Source organism: Physella acuta, unplaced genomic scaffold (assembly GCF_028476545.2).
Source record: "Physella acuta isolate Inbredline_101_S28 unplaced genomic scaffold, ASM2847654v3 ptg000661l, whole genome shotgun sequence".
NCBI lineage: Eukaryota > Metazoa > Mollusca > Gastropoda > Physidae > Physella > Physella acuta.
In genome coordinates, this window is record NW_026732180.1 from 195,345 (window position 1) to 214,478 (window position 19,134).

At 31.5% G+C, this 19,134-nt stretch overlaps 3 protein-coding genes across 5 annotated transcripts; all 3 read right to left on the reverse strand.

Moving 5' to 3' along the window:
* Positions 1-382: 382 nt before the first annotated feature.
* Positions 383-1,866, reverse strand: LOC131948830 (zinc finger protein 22-like). The gene is made up of 3 exons (XM_059310525.1): positions 1,794-1,866; positions 1,207-1,588; positions 383-512 (listed from the first exon to the last, which is right to left on the reverse strand). The coding sequence occupies exons 1-3, from the start codon at positions 1,864-1,866 to the stop codon at positions 383-385; spliced, it is 585 nt and encodes a 194-aa protein (XP_059166508.1).
* Positions 766-8,604, reverse strand: LOC131948789 (zinc finger protein 91). The gene is made up of 3 exons (XM_059310476.1): positions 8,498-8,604; positions 5,225-5,327; positions 766-4,129 (listed from the first exon to the last, which is right to left on the reverse strand). The coding sequence occupies exons 2-3, from the start codon at positions 5,241-5,243 to the stop codon at positions 1,884-1,886; spliced, it is 2,265 nt and encodes a 754-aa protein (XP_059166459.1). The 5' UTR covers positions 5,244-5,327; positions 8,498-8,604; the 3' UTR covers positions 766-1,883.
* A 2,202-nt stretch (positions 8,605-10,806) lies between these two features.
* Positions 10,807-17,774, reverse strand: LOC131948788 (zinc finger protein 208-like). 3 transcript variants are annotated; one of them, XM_059310474.1, is made up of 4 exons: positions 17,628-17,649; positions 15,712-15,730; positions 15,049-15,134; positions 10,807-13,953 (listed from the first exon to the last, which is right to left on the reverse strand). In XM_059310474.1, the coding sequence occupies exons 3-4, from the start codon at positions 15,065-15,067 to the stop codon at positions 10,940-10,942; spliced, it is 3,033 nt and encodes a 1,010-aa protein (XP_059166457.1). In that variant the 5' UTR covers positions 15,068-15,134; positions 15,712-15,730; positions 17,628-17,649; the 3' UTR covers positions 10,807-10,939. The 3 variants fall into 3 exon arrangements, with proteins under 3 accessions (XP_059166457.1, XP_059166458.1, XP_059166456.1); XM_059310475.1 differs by lacking the exons at positions 15,712-15,730; positions 17,628-17,649 and adding an exon at positions 17,719-17,774 and having other exon boundaries at positions 15,049-15,151; XM_059310473.1 differs by lacking the exons at positions 15,712-15,730; positions 17,628-17,649 and adding an exon at positions 17,082-17,145 and having other exon boundaries at positions 15,049-15,151.
* Between the last annotated feature and the right edge of the window lie 1,360 nt (positions 17,775-19,134).

Genomic DNA, 19,134 nt, shown 5'->3' on the forward strand with positions numbered 1-19,134 from the left:
TCTTTAAAATGATAAATGTAATAGAATAGTTGAACATAATTAATCAAATATCCTACCTATAAGTACTGTGTCTGCTGTGCTGTAAAATTGTGTGATTGCGGCGTGCGACTGCGTTCCCGATCTAAGTGTACTGACAAATATAGCGATATTCGTTTTGCGCCGAGATTTTTAGCGCTAGAATTAATAGGCGGTTTGTTAAAATGATTATATCTCAATAATCATTCTACAGATTTCTCAAATATTTTTTAGGCATTATGGGGAATCATATTGGCTTTTGATTTATTTAAAAAAAAGAAAATCGAATTTTTTTGAGTTAGAGGGTTTGCGACCGAGACCATCGATATATAGCCAACAATTCCCTTGAGGAATGCTATACATTATATCAAGAAACCTCAAAGTACTGAGTGGTAGGATTGTATGTGCAGCCTACATCTGTTGCAGTTTCACTGGGATTGAAATCAATAGTTAGACAATTGATAACCATTGCCCTCATGGTGGGAGATGGATTTAACCTGTTAATTAAGAACTGGAGTAAAGGATTTTTACAATGTTTTTAATTAAGAACTGGAGTAAAGGATTTTTACACTGTTTTTGGTCCTTTCAACTTTCAGCTCATTTATTTTGCATCATATTTTTATAATAGCACTAGGAAAAAATGAAACTGTTGTGCAATAGTAATAATGGTGAGAAATTATTGGCAATGGATTTTTTTTTTAAACCACAATGCCTTGGTAGAATCAAAACATAAAAAATTGACATCTAACATTGACATACAGTTTGACATATAAAGGTCCTCATATCTCAAGTAGCTTAAGCCCCTAGTAATCCTAAATGTGTCCTGTATATACCATTTTACTTGCATTCAATATTGTGTTACCCTGATGACTTTTACAAAACCCGTTCAATTTAACTAAAACTTTTAATAAAAGTTACAAGAATGTACTTAGCACCTACATACTAACTCAGCTACACAAAATGAACAAGAAAAACTTGATATTTAAAAAAATTTAAATGCTAACATTAAAAGTCAAACAAATAACAAGAATTAAAATTTGAACAATGAAATTAGATTTAAAAAAAGGTAATTCATTAAAAAGGGCACTTCAGATGACACTGGAAGTAAAGCTTATATCATAGGGATAATTTCACTTGTGGGTTCTCATTGCTGATTGGCAAAATGTGAAAAATTTAAAAAACCTTATTTACCACACTTGTTTTTCTTCTGTATGAATTCTCATGTGTCTTGTGATATAGCTAAGTTCCCTAAACAATTTGCCACAATTATCACACTTGTAAGGTTTTTCACTAGTATGAATTTTATGGTGTATCCGTAAACTGGAAGCCCAAGAGAAACATCTACCACATTTGTCACACTTGTAAGGTTTTTCTCCAGTATGATTTCTAATGTGATTTCTTAAAGTGCTCCGTAGTCCAAAATGAATACCACATATGTCACACCTGTAAGGCCTTTCTATTTTATGAGAATTTTGGTGTTTCAGTAAAATGGAAGATTGTAAGAAACATTTACCACATTCTTCACACTTATTATTTTTTTGTCCTGTGTGAATTCTATGATGCTTCTTTAAACCTGAAGAATATAAGAAAAATGTTCACACTTATCACACCTGTAAAGCTTTCCTGTTACTTGAATTTTACAGTGGTTCTGTAAATAGGAAAGGAGTGCAAAACATTTATCACATTTTTCACACATGTAAGTCATTTCACCAGTATGGATTGCTTGGTGTTTCCTTTAATTTTTTTTTTGTTTCAAACATTTACCATATTTCCCACACTTGTAAGGTTTTTCATTTGTATAAATTCTAGTGTTTTTGAATTTTTGAGAGCTCCATGAAACATTTGCCACATTTGTCACACTTATGAGGTTAAGCATGAATTCTAAAGTGGGACCTTAGAGTGCTCTTCAATGCAAAAGATTTACCACATTTGTCACACTTGAATAGCTTTTCTCCTGTATGAACTCTGTGGTGTCTCAGTAAACTGTTAGATTCTGTGAAACATTTACCACATGCACCACACTTGTAAGGTTTTTCTCCAGTATGATATCTATGGTGAATTTTTAAACTTGAGAAATGTGTGAAGCATTTACCACATGTGTCACACTTGTAAGGCTTTTCTCCAGTATGAATTCTATGATGCTTACTTAAACTTGCAAGTCTTGTGAAACATTTACCACAAGTGACACACTTGTAAGGCTTTTCTCCTGTGTGAATTACATTGTGTCTCTTTACACCAGAGGAAGATGTGAAACATTTCCCACAACTGACACACTTATAAGGCTTTTCTCCTGTGTGAATTAGATTGTGGTTCTTTAAACCAGAGAAACATGTGAAGCATTTACCACATGTGTCACACTTGTAAGGCTTTTCTCCTGTATGAATTCTATTGTGTGCCTGTAAAATATAGAAAAATGCAAAACATTTTCCACATTTTTCACACCTGAAAGGCTTTTCACCTGTATGAATTTTATAGTGGCACTGTAAATAGGTCAGGCTCACAAAACATTTACCACATTTGTCACACATGTAAGGCTTTTCACCTGTATGGATTCTATGGTGTTCGTGTAAAGATTTAATTTGCATGAAACATTTTCCACATTTGTCACACCTGTATGGTTTTTCTGTTATATGAATTTTACAGTGGTTCTGTAAATAATTCAGGTGTGCAAAACATTTACCACACTTATCACACCTGTAAGGCTTTTCTCTTGTATGAATTTTACAGTGGTTCTGTAAATAGTCCAGGAGTTTAAAACATTTACCACATTTTTCACACATGAAAGGCTTTTCACCAGTATGGATTGCTTGGTGTTTCTGTAAATATTTACTTTGTTTGAAACATTTACCACATTTATCACACTTGTGAGGCTTTACACATGTATGAATTCTACAGTGTTTCTGAAACTTCGAGAGCTTCATGAAGCCTTTGCCACATTTGTCACAATTATGAGGTTTAGCATGAATTCTAAAGTGGGTTTGTAATGTGCTCTTCAATACAAAAGATTTACCACATTTGTCACAACTGTAAGGTAATTCACCTGTGTGAATTCTAAGGTGGTTGTTTAAAGAATGACTTGTTGATAAACATTTACCACATTTGTCACACTTGAAAGGCTTTTCAAAGTTTTGATTTCTAAGGTGTATCTCTAATTGAGTAAGCTGTAAAAAACTTTTATCACAGTTGTTACATTTGTAAGGCTTATCATCTGAATGAATTTTAACATGTTTCTTTAGGTATTCACAATCCTTAAACCATCTACCACATTTGACACAATTGAAAGGCCTTTCTCCTGAATGACTTGTAACATGTTTCTTTAAATCCCAAAAAGCTGTGAAACATTTACCACAAAGGTCACACTTGTAAGGTTTTATTCCATTATGAATTCTGATGTGTTTCCGTAAGTGTGATGAATCTTTAAAATATTTACCACATTTGTCACAGTTGAAAGGCTTTTCTCCTGTATGAACTCTGTGATGTCTCAGTAAACTGTTAGATTCTGTGAAACTTTTACCACATGTGCCACATTTGAAAGGTTTTTCTCCAGTATGAAATCTATTGTGACTCTTTAAATGTGAGAATTGTGTGAAGCATTTACCACATGTGTCACACTTGTAAGGCTTTTCTCCTGAATGAATTAGAAGGTGTCTCTGTAAACTTGAAAACTGCAAAAAACATTTGCCACATGTTTCACAAGTAAAAGGCTTTAATCCTGTATGAGTTTTAAGGTGCTTTTTTATTTGGAAAAGCTTTGTATAATATTTACCACATATGTCACACTTGTAAGGCTTTTCTTCTGAACCATTTTTTAAATGGCCAATCTTTGTGTCACATTCATTAGGCTTTTTTTCAGTGTGATTTCTAAGGTGTTTCTTCCATTGGCTAAGCTTTGTAAAACATTTATTACATCTGTCACACTTGTAAGCCTTTTCTTTCATAAAAGTTATAAGATGTTGATAAAAATTAGACGGTTGGAAAGAATCTTCACTATTTTTAGGAGTGAGAGCTAGACTCCAATTGGCTATTTCTTGCCCTCCATGTTTGAATTTCAAATGTGCCTTCAAAAAGGAAACATTTGAAAATGCCACTCTGCAATATTGACATGGATAGAGATCTGTAAAATAATATTATTGAATTGAAATTTGTTAATGTTTAATTTTTTTGTAATTTTTTTTGTAAGTGTTTATTTTATCATGCTTTTTAGTGATTACTTCAAACAGTGGACATATTGATGACTGAATTCTATATTGGACACAGTGATGATTAATTCATACAGTAGACACAGTGATGATTTATCAATACAGTGGACACAGTTGTGACTGATATAGTGACCACAGTGATGACTGATAAATTGGAGATAGTGATGACTGAATAAAATATGCGACACAGTGATGACTAATTGATACAGTGGACATAGTAATGACATCAGGCATGACAAGTGAACTACATAAAAACTACAATTAAGACCAAAAAATCTTATCATGGAGATAAGATTAGGTTGTTGTTTGCCTACTTTTTAAAGCTGTTGCATTGATAGTGATGGCTGCAAGCAATGAGCAAATTCTAAGATGCCCCTGATTAGCTTATAACAATGAACAATTAGTGTTTGCAATGCACTTTCCATCTACAGTATTTTTTTTCATTTTGATGGGAACAAAGTAGCGGAAGATCATGTACATTTTTTAAACTTTGGCAACTGATAGAAAATCAAGTGCCCTGACATAATAAATTAATTTCAAGCATTTAAAATATCTCTGACCCTTTTAAAAACTAATGAGTGAAAATAATATTTTGACTGAGGCAACAGCAAACACTAAGCCCACCATTTAGCCCACCATGTATTTGAATGCTGAACGGACAAACATGCCACAACAACACTCCTTAAAATTAACCCATCATATCACCAAAAGCATCGTAGCCATTTAAAAACAAACAAGATTTTTTTTTTGAAAAATCATTTCCATGGCTACTGATCAATTCTGTTAATTAAACTTAGAAATAAATTAAAGATATATAAATGTAGTTTTCAATTGTTTTAGTCATCTTAAACAATAATAAAGCTAAAAATCTTATGCCACACCCTAGATAAGATGTAGGTGCTGGGTGAATTTGCACAGTGTAAAGCGTAAGGGTATGCATCATACAGTCATTAATCACCTTAGACTTAACTTGCATACAAAACTTTAAATAATTGATGAAATGGATTTACCACCAGTATTGCTCTCCATTTTGATGAAACTGTTCTTGTTTACAACACCAACCCTCTGTAAATAAATGCCCAAGTCTCTGGCATAGCTGTCACCAAATTACACCTGAAAATATCAGAATACTGTTTTATACTAGTCAACTGAAACATTGCTGTCACTATATTATTTACATGATGGTTTTGTATTTCAAAACCCTCATGCCTAGATGGTGGGCATGTGTATGCTGAGGTACCACACTATGGGTAAGTGTATATGTATATATATGTATATATATATATATATATATATATATATATATATATATGTATGTATATAATATATGTATAATTTCACAAAAAATTATAAGAAATTATTTCGGTAACATTTTTTGTGTTTCATACAAATTAGTTACTTAATTTTATTTTATTAGTGTAACTTTTTATTATTTTTATCTATTTCAATCAGTAGCTATTTTATATTTAAACGAGCCGGCCCGCGGCATAACATACGCCGCTATTTAGTTGTTGTTTTTTCTACTTTTCAGTAATTCATAATTTGTGAATTCGACAGTACCAATGCTGACACTGAAAATATTTCTTTAAAACACTATAAGTAGCTCGTTAAGGACTATAACCCCCCCCCCCCCCAACGTTTAAAATCGTTTCAAACTAAATTATCTGCCCCTAATAGCTGTCACTAAACCCGACTCCACTAAGGTAAACATAGCGTGAACCACAGCTCACTAAGACCATGTAGGGGTGGGGATGGTAGGGAGCGCGTTTACAGCTTGTTTTCTAGCGTCTCCCAGAAGAGAATTATATATATAGATAATTTACTTTTTGAATATGAAAATTTAGATCTTCGATTTATCCAGTTAAAAGACAGGCCTAATATATTAATTTATTTCTATTTCGTCCAGCTACATCTAGAATCTAACTAGATAGAAAGTCTAGATTAGATCTAGAGTTTCTTGAGAGTACATAAGACTAGATTGTCACTGGTGACTGGATTCTAAAATCGAGACCTAGAAATCTAGATTGTCTGACTATACTATTTATTAGTATTTATACTATTTAACTAGATCTAGATTCTGTCTATAGTAATCTATACTTAAATCTATATCTAGAATCTATAAATAATCTTTTCTACTAACTTAACTTCGATCTATTATTATTTCATAGATGTAGTTATAGGTAGATCTATTGTCTAGAGATCTATAAAATTTAAGAAACCAATCTTATGACATCTAGAATCTAGATGTAGATGTCGATCTAAAATAATGTAAAATCTAGATGGCGATTGGGGCGAATGTTGTTTTGATATTGACAGTAGAGGGGTGGAAGGGGGGGGGGGGGGGGGAGCGGAGAAAGGAAGGTCTGGTATTAACAATACACATTAAATATTTGGTGTATTCAGAAAACCTTTTTATTTTGATGGGAAGGCAAATAATGTACTTGTACTGTTTACTTTTCCAGATAGAACCTACACTTCTAAAACCAGCACATCTCTACAATATGATAAGCAGTTATATGGCCTAATGACAGTTAAATGGTCTAATGATGGAACACTATGTAAAAGAGAAATTAAAACTATTAAAATAAATAATGAGTCCATCTTTTATTTAGGCAAACTAATTAATTTGTGATATGAATTAATTCCTTTAAAAACCAACCAATGTTGAACTTCCCCTGAAATGTAATATATTAATGAATAGGCAGAAACACATCTTTTTTAATTAAACTATATATATAAGTATACCAACAAGTTTATTACATTTATACGAATAAAACACCTTACATTTCTAATAGATATAATTTGCCTTCATTTTTTAAATTTAAATATATGCACTCAGTTTTTTAATCATGTCAGGTGTGTCGATGACTCAGCATTTTACATTTTTACCATCCTTTACCTATTTGTCAACTATTTAGATAGAACCATCAAACACACTTATTTTAGAGCTTCACTCTAGTTAGTTGTTAGCTTTAGATTCAAATAGATTGAGCCTAAACAAATAGTGTATAAACAAATTTCGTATTTAAAAATAGGGGGTGTACCCTGTTCCACCCCTTATTTTTTTGTAAAACAGATAGATTTAAACACATATTTTGATTGTTTCTGTTTAAGAATAGAATCATCTAGAGCCAGGCAAATTTTGAGACTTAAGTGCTTAATAACTCAAATTTGCCATCATGTTGCATTTAACATCAACAAGACTTCGGTTTTGCGAAATTGCATAATCTATCAGCTTTGTAGCAGTTAAAACAAAAATCTTTTCAGTTATGAATATTATTTTGATTGCAATACCTGACACATCCATAGCTCATCATTCTCAGCAAGTTTGAGCTTAATTTTTCAAAGTGTTAAAATTTTAACTGAGATTTTATGAATGCACTGTATATGAAAAAATAGGGGGGGGGGGGTACCCTGATCTACTTCTGTTTTTGTTTAACTCTGACCATAAATTTTTTTTTTTCATTGTTTATTATGCTTCCATATATAATAAATAAAGATATTGCAAAGTTATAACCAATTTGACCATATGGTTTGCAAGCTAGGACAATTTTAGTAAACGCTTAAAAAAACTCTATCACAGAAATTGGAAAAAATCCTATGTTAAAAAAAATCACCTTTTTTAATACGAAAAAAAAACATAACTATTTAAAGGTTTGAAAGAAAACTGTTTTGTTATTGTAATTTTTTGCTCCTTTTAACTGTTGTGGTTGTTTCCCTATTAAACCAATTTTCAAAATTTATACTAGTAGGGGCCCTACCTAGTAAGTTAGAATGGTTTCACTGGACCTCTAACTATAATTTTACTAGATTTAGATCTAGATCTAGCTAGATCTAGATTCTAGATCTAGATTCTAGATCTAGCTAGATCTAGATTCTAGATCTAAACAAAAACTTAAACAAGATGGCTGCTAAAATAAATAAGCTTGGTTTCATCTATGATCTAACTAATGAAAACATCGCTAGTCTTTCTTTATTTAGATCTATTACTATTACTCTACTGAACTGAAACGTTTTAATACGATTGTGTACCTGTTTTTAATAAAAACAGGTAGATCTAGATCTCTACATTAATGAAACTTTGAAACATTTAAATAACTTTCAAAACATAAATTCAAAATTCTGCTAAAAATGTTAAAATAATTAGAATCTAGACTAGAAGCTAGATCTAGATCTAGTAGAATTACTAAAATTTAATTTTTTTAATGAGTGTCACCTTTTTTTCACTTTACTAGCCTCCGCCGATTTTTCGTACCTAAAACTAAATTAAAACGATAGATTACCTAATCACCAAAGGATAATTAGTATTAATTAGATTCTTGGCTAAAGACTTCAGCTGCGGGATTATTAATTAATATTAAAATGATAGTATGGTTTAATGAAACATTTTGAACGTTGTAGGCCTTGAAGCGCCATAACTTGCCTGCTTATGTACTCGCTACGACGTTTAGATCGCTACTCGGAACCATGGCAAACGTGACATTCTTGACCGAATCCGTAAAGCTATCGATAGATAAGGTTAATTTGTTCATTGAAGGCAGACTATAAGCCTGCTTATTTAAGAATTATTTTAATTGTAATAAGGTTTATGTTTTATGTTTATCAATTAAAATATGTATTAAACCTTCATAATATAGATCTACAAAATGTTTCATAATTAATTACGGCTTTTGGTAATCGATACTTATTGTACACTCGAAATTGGACTGTCGATTTCTTTTATTTTAAAGGGATGTAACTATTAAAGAATACTAGCAGCAGATACCCGGCGTTGCCTGGGTTTTGGGAATATCAACCATCTTTTTTTTCCATTTAAATTAAATTTTAAATGCAAATATGGACAATTTAGAAAATATTATTTACCCTAATCATAACCATATTTCTAAGCGCAACCATAACCCCAACCTTACCTCCATCACTGTCGAGTGTTGGTAAATGGCGAGACGCGAAATGGCGAGGCGGTAAATTTCGAGACGAAATGCGAGACAACGAATCTACTTGCGGAATCACGGGTAAATGGCAATAATTGCGGGATAATTCTTTGTTTCGTGCGAGTTCACAAATAGAATATTTTTTTGACTATATTTTTGAAAATCTACATCTAGACCTATATTTTAATTCTAAACGTCATTGACTCTTCATTCACCTTGCCCACTCATGTTTTCTTGTCTACGCAAGAAAAATACACCTAATTGCACCCTGAGAATAGCCTTACACCAGCAGAGGCGTAGCAAACCCTTCCGGCACCCGGGGCGGACTTTCAACTTTGACCCCATTCCTTCTATTTCTATCCATAGCTACTCATTTGTGAAAAAGCGCCCCCCCCCCCTCTCCAGTTGGTAAAGTTTGTGGCACTTCTTACAAACTATCCTGTAACATTTTTACTTTCTCGTATATACGAAGTATAGAGAAAGTCTTGTAATCGTGCAAAAAAAAAAAAACGAGATTTTTGCAAATCTCGACGTTTTACATCTCACTGATACGGAAAAACATAATTTTGCAATCTTGTCCGTATGTCTGTGTGTGTGTGTGTGTGTGTGTGTCCGTGTGTAAACACGATAACTTGAGTACCGTTACAGCTAGGTTGATGAAATTTCATATATAAGTATTTTATCAAAATCTTAGATCTGTATCAACTTTAGAGCGATTTCCGATAACCGGAAGTGGTGCTTTACCTACTTTGAATTTTTCAAAAGCCTATAACTTGAGTACTATTTCAGATAGATAAATGAAATTTGATATGTAAGTAAAAGATCTAATTTTCTACCTTCTGTCAAATTTTGAGTAATTTCCGTTGACCGGAAGTACTTATTTACGCTATTTCCGATTTCTCAAAAAACGGATGTAAATTTATAAAGTACTAATAATATTGCGCACTATTATGCACATCTTTATTTAGCGTTCACTTGGTGTGCATTTCTTTTTTCTACGAGATTATATTCTATTTTTAAAAATGTCAGTAATTAAAATGGATTAAAAATCATGTCTAGAAGTCTATATCCCGAGTTGCCATCCCCCGTAGTGTTATATTAGAATATTCGAGAAAGTTTAGGGGAGATCACTCCTGGTTTATTTATTTTGGTGACACAAAAACAGCTAAATCATTATGTAGAGCATGTAGTTTATTTTCGTAAAATTGATTGTGTATAATTAAATACTTCAGCTTAAAATGAGCTACGCCACTGCACACCAGCAACACGCTTTTTCTTCTATCACTTTTCAAAAATAAAAATATTATTTACCCATGAATGTTTTTTTAACTACAATGCCTTAGTAGGTTCAAAACATAAAAAAAAATTGTCATCTAACATTGACCTACTGTTTGACATATCAAGGTCCTCATATTTTAAATAGCTTAAGGCTTTAGTAATCCTAAATGTGTTCTGTATATACCATTTTACTTGTATTCAATATTGTGTTACCCTGATGACTTTTACAAAACCCGTTCAATTTAACTAAAACTTTTAATAATAGTTACCAGAATCATGAGAATGTACTTAGCACCTACATACTAACTCAGCTACACAAAATGAACAAAGAAATGCTTGATTTGATATTTTTAAAAATTTTAATGTTAACAGTAAAAGTCAAACAAATAACAAGAATTAAACTTGGAGCAATGAAATTAGTGATGGAGGTGATGCTTATCTCAAAAGATAATTTCAGTTGTGGATTCTCTTTGCTGGTTGGAAAATTGTGAAAGATCAGAAAAACTTGTACCTTATTTACCACACTTGTTTTTCTTCTGTATGAATTCTCATGTGTCTTGTGATATACCTAAGTTCCCTAAACAATTTGCCACAATTGTCACACTTGTAAGGTTTTTCACTAGTATGAATTTTATGGTGTATCCGTAAATTGGAAGCCCGTGTGAAACATCTACCACATTTGTCACACTTGTAAGGTTTTTCTCCAGTATGAGTTCTAAGGTGATTTCTTAAAGTGCTCCGTCGTCCAAAACGAGAACCACATATGTCACATCTGTACGGCCTTTCTTTTTTATGAAAATTTTGGTGTTTCAGTAAAGTGGAAAATTGCAAGAAACATTTACCACATTCTTCACACTTATTAATATTTTTTCCTGTGTGCATTTTATGGTGGTTCTTTAAACCTGAGATATGTCTGAAGCATTTACCACAAGTGACACACTTGTAAGGCTTTTCACCTGTATGAATTCTATAATGGTTCTTTAAACCTGAGGAATATAAGAAACATCTCCCACAATTGACACACTTGTAAGGCTTTTCTCCTGTATGAGTTCTATTGTGTGCCTGTAAAATGGACAAGAATGCAAAACATTTACCACACTTATCACACCTGTAAGGCTTTATTTCTGTATGAATTTTATAGTGGCACTGTAAACTTGTCAGGCTTACAAAACATTTACCACACTTATCACACCTGTAAGGCTTTTCTCTTTTATGAATTTTACAGTGGTTCTGTAAATAGTCCAGGAGTTTAAAACATTTACCACATTTTTCACACATGTAAGGCTTTTCACCAGTATGGATTGCTTGGTGTTTCCGTAAAGTTTTTTTTTGTTTGAAACATTTACCACATTTGCCACACTTGTGAGGCTTTACAGATGTATGAATTATACAGTGTTCCTGAAATTTTGAGAGCTCCATAAAGCATTTGCCACATTTGTCACACATATAAGTTTTAGCATGAATTCTAAAGTGGATCTGTAGAGTGCTCTTCAATGCAAATGATTCACCACATTTGTCACAACTGTATGGTAATTTAACTGTATGAATTCTAAGGTGGTTATTTAAAGAATGACTTGTTGTGAAACATTTGCAACATTTCTCACACTTGTAAGTCTTTTCTGAGTTTTGATTTCTAAGGTGTCTCTTTAAGCTAGTAAGCTGTAAAAAACTTTTATCACAGTTGTCACACTTGTAAGTCTTTTCTCTTGTATGAATTTTAAGGTGTCTCTTTAAATAACAAAATTTTGTGAAAACTTTACCACATGTGTCACACTTATAAGGTTTTATTCCAGTATGAATCCTTAAGTGTGTCCGTAAGCTTGATGCATCTTTGTAATATTTACCACATTTGTCACACTTGAAAGGCTTTTCTCCTGTATGAACTCTGTGGTGTCTCAGTAAACTGTTAGATTCTGTGAAACTTTGACCGAATGTGGTACACTTGTAAGGTTTTTCTCCAGTATGATATCTATGGTGCCTCTTTAAACTTGCAAGCTGTGTGAAACATTTCCCACAAATGATACACTTGTAAGGCTTTTCTCCTGTGTGAATTACATTGTGGTTCTTTAAACCAGAGGAAAATGTGAAACATTTACTACAAGTGACACATTTGTAAGGCTTTTCTCCTGTATGAATTCTATTGTGTGACTGTAAAATGGACGATAATGCAAAACATTTACCACATTTTTCACACATGTAAGGCTTTTCACCAGTATGGATTGCATTGTATTTCTGTAAAGTTTTACTTTGTGTAAAACATTTATTACATTTACCACACTTGCAAGGCTTTTCACATGTATGAATTCTACAGTGTTTCTGAAACTTTAAGAGCTTCATGAAGCCTTTGCCACATTTGTCACACTTATGAGGTTTAGCATGAATTCTAAAGTGGTTTTGTAATGTGCTCTTCAATACAAAAGATTTACCACATTTGTCACATCTGTATGGTAATTCACCTGCGTGAAATCTAAGGTGGCTGTTTAAAGAATGACTTGTTGTGAAACATTTACCACATTTGTCACACTGGGAAGACTTTTCATAGTTTTGATTTTGAAGGTGTATCTTTAATTGATTAAGCTGTGAAAAACTTTTATCACAGTTGTTACATTTGTAAGGCTTATCATCTGAATGAATTTTAACATGTTTCTTTAGGTATTCACAATCCTTAAACCATCTACCACATTTGACACAATTGAAAGGCCTTTCTCCTGAATGACTTGTAACATGTTTCTTTAAATCCCAAAAAGCTGTGAAACATTTACCACAAAGGTCACACTTGTAAGGTTTTATTCCATTATGAATTCTGATGTGTTTCCGTAAGTGTGATGAATCTTTAAAATATTTACCACATTTGTCACAGTTGAAAGGCTTTTCTCCTGTATGAACTCTGTGATGTCTCAGTAAACTGTTAGATTCTGTGAAACTTTTACCACATGTGCCACATTTGAAAGGTTTTTCTCCAGTATGAAATCTATTGTGACTCTTTAAATGTGAGAATTGTGTGAAGCATTTACCACATGTGTCACACTTGTAAGGCTTTTCTCCTGAATGAATTAGAAGGTGTCTCTGTAAACTTGAAAACTGCAAAAAACATTTGCCACATGTTTCACAAGTAAAAGGCTTTAATCCTGTATGAGTTTTAAGGTGCTTTTTTATTTGGAAAAGCTTTGTATAATATTTACCACATATGTCACACTTGTAAGGCTTTTCTTCTGAACCATTTTTTAAATGGCCAATCTTTGTGTCACATTCATTAGGCTTTTTTTCAGTGTGATTTCTAAGGTGTTTCTTCCATTGGCTAAGCTTTGTAAAACATTTATTACATCTGTCACACTTGTAAGCCTTTTCTTTCATAAAAGTTATAAGATGTTGATAAAAATTAGACGGTTGGAAAGAATCTTCACTATTTTTAGGAGTGAGAGCTAGACTCCAATTGGCTATTTCTTGCCCTCCATGTTTGAATTTCAAATGTGCCTTCAAAAAGGAAACATTTGAAAATGCCACTCTGCAATATTGACATGGATAGAGATCTGTAAAATAATATTATTGAATTGAAATTTGTTAATGTTTAATTTTTTTGTAATTTTTTTTGTAAGTGTTTATTTTATCATGCTTTTTAGTGATTACTTCAAACAGTGGACATATTGATGACTGAATTCTATATTGGACACAGTGATGATTAATTCATACAGTAGACACAGTGATGATTTATCAATACAGTGGACACAGTTGTGACTGATATAGTGACCACAGTGATGACTGATAAATTGGAGATAGTGATGACTGAATAAAATATGCGACACAGTGATGACTAATTGATACAGTGGACATAGTAATGACATCAGGCATGACAAGTGAACTACATAAAAACTACAATTAAGACCAAAAAATCTTATCATGGAGATAAGATTAGGTTGTTGTTTGCCTACTTTTTAAAGCTGTTGCATTGATAGTGATGGCTGCAAGCAATGAGCAAATTCTAAGATGCCCCTGATTAGCTTATAACAATGAACAATTAGTGTTTGCAATGCACTTTCCATCTACAGTATTTTTTTTCATTTTGATGTTAACAAAGTAGCGGAAGATCATGTACATTTTTTAAACTTTGGCAACTGATAGAAAATCAAGTGCCCTGACATAATAAATTAATTTCAAGCATTTAAAATATCTCTGACCCTTTTAAAAACTAATGAGTGAAAATAATATTTTGACTGAGGCAACAGCAAACACTAAGCCCACCATTTAGCCCACCATGTATTTGAATGCTAAACGGACAAACATGCCACAACAACACTCCTTAAAATTAACCCATCATATCACCCAAAGCATCGTAGCCATTTAAAAACAAACAAGATTTTTTTTTTGAAAAATCATTTCCATGGCTACTGATCAATTCTGTTAATTAAACTTAGAAATAAATTAAAGATATATAAATGTAGTTTTCAATTGTTTTAGTCATCTTAAACAATAATAAAGCTAAAAATCTTATGCCACACCCTAGATAAGATGTAGGTGCTGGGTGAATTTGCACAGTGTAAAGCGTAAGGGTATGCATCATACAGTCATTAATCACCTTAGACTTAACTTGCATACAAAACTTTAAATAATTGATGAAATTGATTTACCACCAGCATTGCTCTCCATTTTGATGAAACTGTTCTTGTTTACAACACCAACCCTCTGTAAATAAATGCCCAAGTCTCTGGCATAGCTGTCACCAAAGTACACCTGAAAATACCAGAATACTGTTTTATACTAGTCAACTGAAAAATAGCTGTTACCATATCATTTAAATGATGGTTTTGTATTTCAAAAGTCTGCTGTCTGGTTGGTTTGCATGTGTATGTTGATGTACCACACTATGTGTTAAGTGTATTGTAGATAACTAAATAATAAACCAAAATCAATGGTTTTAATTTAATATTAGCTTGAATTATGAAATTTTAAAATTCCCACCATCTCAGTAAAGAACTTTAAACAGCAGTGTTTGCGAGCAATTAAAGTTATAATTAAAGTTAGAACCAAATTAAAGATATATAAATGTAGTTTTAATTGTTTTAGCCATCTTAAACAAAATAAAGCTAGATAAGATTATGTGCTGGATGAATTTGCCCAGTGTAAAGAACAAGAGTGCAGCAAACACAGTCATTGATCACCTCAAACTCTGCTTGCATACAAAACTTTAAATAATTGACGAAATGAATTTACCACCAGTATCGATCGCCATTTTGATGAAACTGTTCTTGTTTACAACACCAATCCTCTGTATATAAAAGTCTCTGGCATACAGCTGTCACCAAATTACACCTGAAAATTTCAGAACACTGTTTTATACTAGTCAACTGAAACATTGCTGTCACTATATCATTTACATGATGGTTTTGTATTTCATATATATATATATGTATTTTATATATATATATATATATATATATATATATATATATATATATATATATATATATATATATATATATATATATATATATATATATATATATATATACACACACTTACCCATAGTGTGGTACCTCAGAATATATATATATATATATATATATATATATATATATATATATATATATATATGTGTATATATATATATATATATATATATATATATATATATATATATATATATATATATATATATATATATATATATATATATATATATATAAAATATATGTATAATTTCACAACAAATTATAAGAAATTATTCAGTAACATTTGTTGTGTTTCGTACAAATTAGTTACTTAATTTTATTTTATTAGTGAAATATAAATTAAATAGAGTGTACTAATTAATGTTTAATGTTCAGTTTACATAAGGAAACAGAAATTAAAATGATGTGCAATTAGGCCTATTGTAACTTTTTTATTATTTTTATCTATTTCAATCAGTAGCTATTTTATATTTAAATAATTTACTTTTTGAATGTGTAGATTTAGATCTTCGATTTATCCAGTTAAAAGACAGGCCTAATATATTAATTTATTTCTATTTCGTCCAGCTACATCTAGAATCTAACAAGGTATAGAAAGTCTAGATTAGATCTAGAGTTTCTTGAGAGTACATAAGACTAGATTGTCACTGGTGACTGGATTCTAAAATCGAGACCTAGAAATCTAGATTGACTATACTACTATTTATTAGTATTTACGCTTTTTAACTAGATCTAGATTCTGTCTATACTATAGACTCTATAGTAATCTATACTGAAATCTATATCTAGAATCTATAAAATGATCTATTCTACTAACTTTACTTCGATCTATTATTATTTCATAGATAGAGTTATAGGTAGATCTATTGTGTAGAGATCTATAAAATTAAAAAAAAAACAATCTTATGAGATCTAGAATCTAGATTTAGATGTCATTCTAAAATAATGTAAAATCTAGAGAGATCTAGATCTATATTTTTTTAGGTAATCTATTGTTTATTGTCTTAGAGGTGTGTAAAATGTGCATAGCAATGTCACATGTGAAAAAGTTGCCTCATTGTTAATTCTTAAATAGAAGTAGATCTATATTGAGATATAGATCTAGATCTATTTGTGTCAAATATTATTGATAACTGAAAAATAAACCAAAATCAGGGGCTATAGGCCTATAATTAATATATATCAATAAAGGCCAGAAATTAACTACAAACAGCAGTGTTCCTGAGCAAGATTTGCTATATAAACAGCAGCCATCTGTAAGTTAGAATGGTTTCCCTGGACCTCTAACTATAATTTTACTAGATCTAGATTTAGATCTAGCTAGATCTAGATCTGAACAAAAACTTAAACAAGATGGCTGCTAAAATAAATTAGCTTTGTTTCATCTAACTAATGAAAACATTGCTAGTCTTTCTTTATTTAGATCTATTACTGAACTGAAAAGTTTTATTACTAATTATTACGATTGTTTAAAAACAGGTAGATCTAGATCTAGATTCTAGATCTTGATTCTAGATCTCTACATTAATGAAACTTTGAAACATTCAAATAACTTTCAAAACATAAATTCTGCTAAAAATGCTAAAATAATAATTATTCTACTAAAATTTAATGAGTGTCACCTTTTTTTCACTTTACTAATCTAGATTCTAGATCTAGATCTAGATCTAAGAATCTAGCTAGATCTAGAATCTAGATATAATCTAGCCTCCGCCGATTTTACGTACCTAAAACTAAAACGATAGATTAAAGATTACCTAATCACCAAAGGATAATTAGGTTCTTGGCTAAAGACTTCAGCTGGGGGATTATTAATTAATATTAATTATTATATTATAGTATTTGAACCTTGTAGGTTGTTGAAGCGCCTTAACTTGCTTGATTATGTACTCGCTACGTTTAGATCGCTACTCGGAACCATGGCAAAAGTGAGATCCATGACTGAATCCGTAAAGCTATCGATACATTATCATAATGATTATGTTAATTTGTTTAGGATATTTGTTTAATAATGCTTTTAATTATAATTACTAAAATAATTAGCTATCTGGTTTATTTTTATCAATTAAAATATTTTTAAACCTTTATAATATAGATCTTCAAAATGTTTCACAATAAATTAAAATTAAATTGGCTTTTAAGTAATCGATACTTATTGTACACTCAAAATTGGACTGCCGCTTTTCTTTACTTTAAAGGGATGTAACTATTATTGAATACTAGCAGCAGATATCCGACAGATGCGTAGCGATGGGGGTGGGGGAGACATAGTCACATATGTCCCCGGCGCTGACCTTAGGGGGCGCCAAAATGGGTTGGAAAAAGTAATCGAAAGTTTGAGGGGGGGGGGGTGCAAATCGAAAGTTTGTCCCCGGGCGCCGGGAAGGGTCGCTACGCTTCTGATATCCGATACCTACCTTTTTATTTGAAATCAAATTTTTATATGCAAATATAGACGATTTAGAAAATATTATTAACCCTAATCCTAACCATTTCTATGCATGAAATTTCATATATAAGTATTTTATCAAATTTGTAGATTCGTATAAACTTTTCAGCAATTTACTATAACCGTTGTCATTAGTCATAATTTATTTTTAAATTTAAAAAAAAAAGACAGATTTTGAACCCCTGCACTCTTCTGATCAAACGTGTGTTTCAAACGTACTTGTTATAGGCATACATGTTACGTAAATTCAAAGAAGCGTTATTCCCCTACATTTTGATCTACTTTTAAAGTATGTTCTTTCATCAGACATTTTTATGATTTTTTAAAAATGAACAAAATTTGTGTTTTTTTACTTCCCTTTTTACTTTTTTAAAAAGTGAGAAAAGCCAATTTCAATGCAATTAATTTAATGACGTACTTATTTTTGAGGTTTGAAAAAAAATTGAGTCTGTTTTCTGTGTAGAGTTCAAAAGATTTTGTTTGTGACATATAATATAGATCTACTTCTACAGATATAACCTCTCAAAACATGGTACTTTTTAGGATGTTGGAAAAAAAGTTAAAAACCATTTTTTAGCGCAATTTCCATACTGGGATTGCGATTATTAACTCGTCATTTCTGGATGGATGTGTGTCTGCAGCCGTATCTCCTCCTCAACGAAGCAATATCGAGGACTAGTTCCAAAAGCAAATATGTTAAGAAAGTTCCCAGGATGAACATAGGCCAAAAAAATTCCAGCTTAAATTGTCACTAGATTTTTTATTAACTTGTTTTAAAACGCCATAACTTTTTTACTACTTGAGAAATATGAACA

Excerpts from the sequence above, each read along its gene's own strand:
- LOC131948830 (XM_059310525.1), bottom strand. The coding sequence starts at position 1,866 with ATGTGGCAAATGTTTCATGGAGCTCTCAAAAATTCAAAAACACTAGAA. Across the intron at positions 1,589-1,793 it reads ACAAATGAAAAACCTTACAA|GTTTAAAGAAGCATCATAGA; the intron begins GTGTGGGAAATA and ends TATATTCTTCAG. Across the intron at positions 513-1,206 it reads ACAGAAGAAAAACAAGTGTG|GTTAAATCCATCTCCCACCA; the intron begins GTAAATAAGGTT and ends CTTAATTAACAG.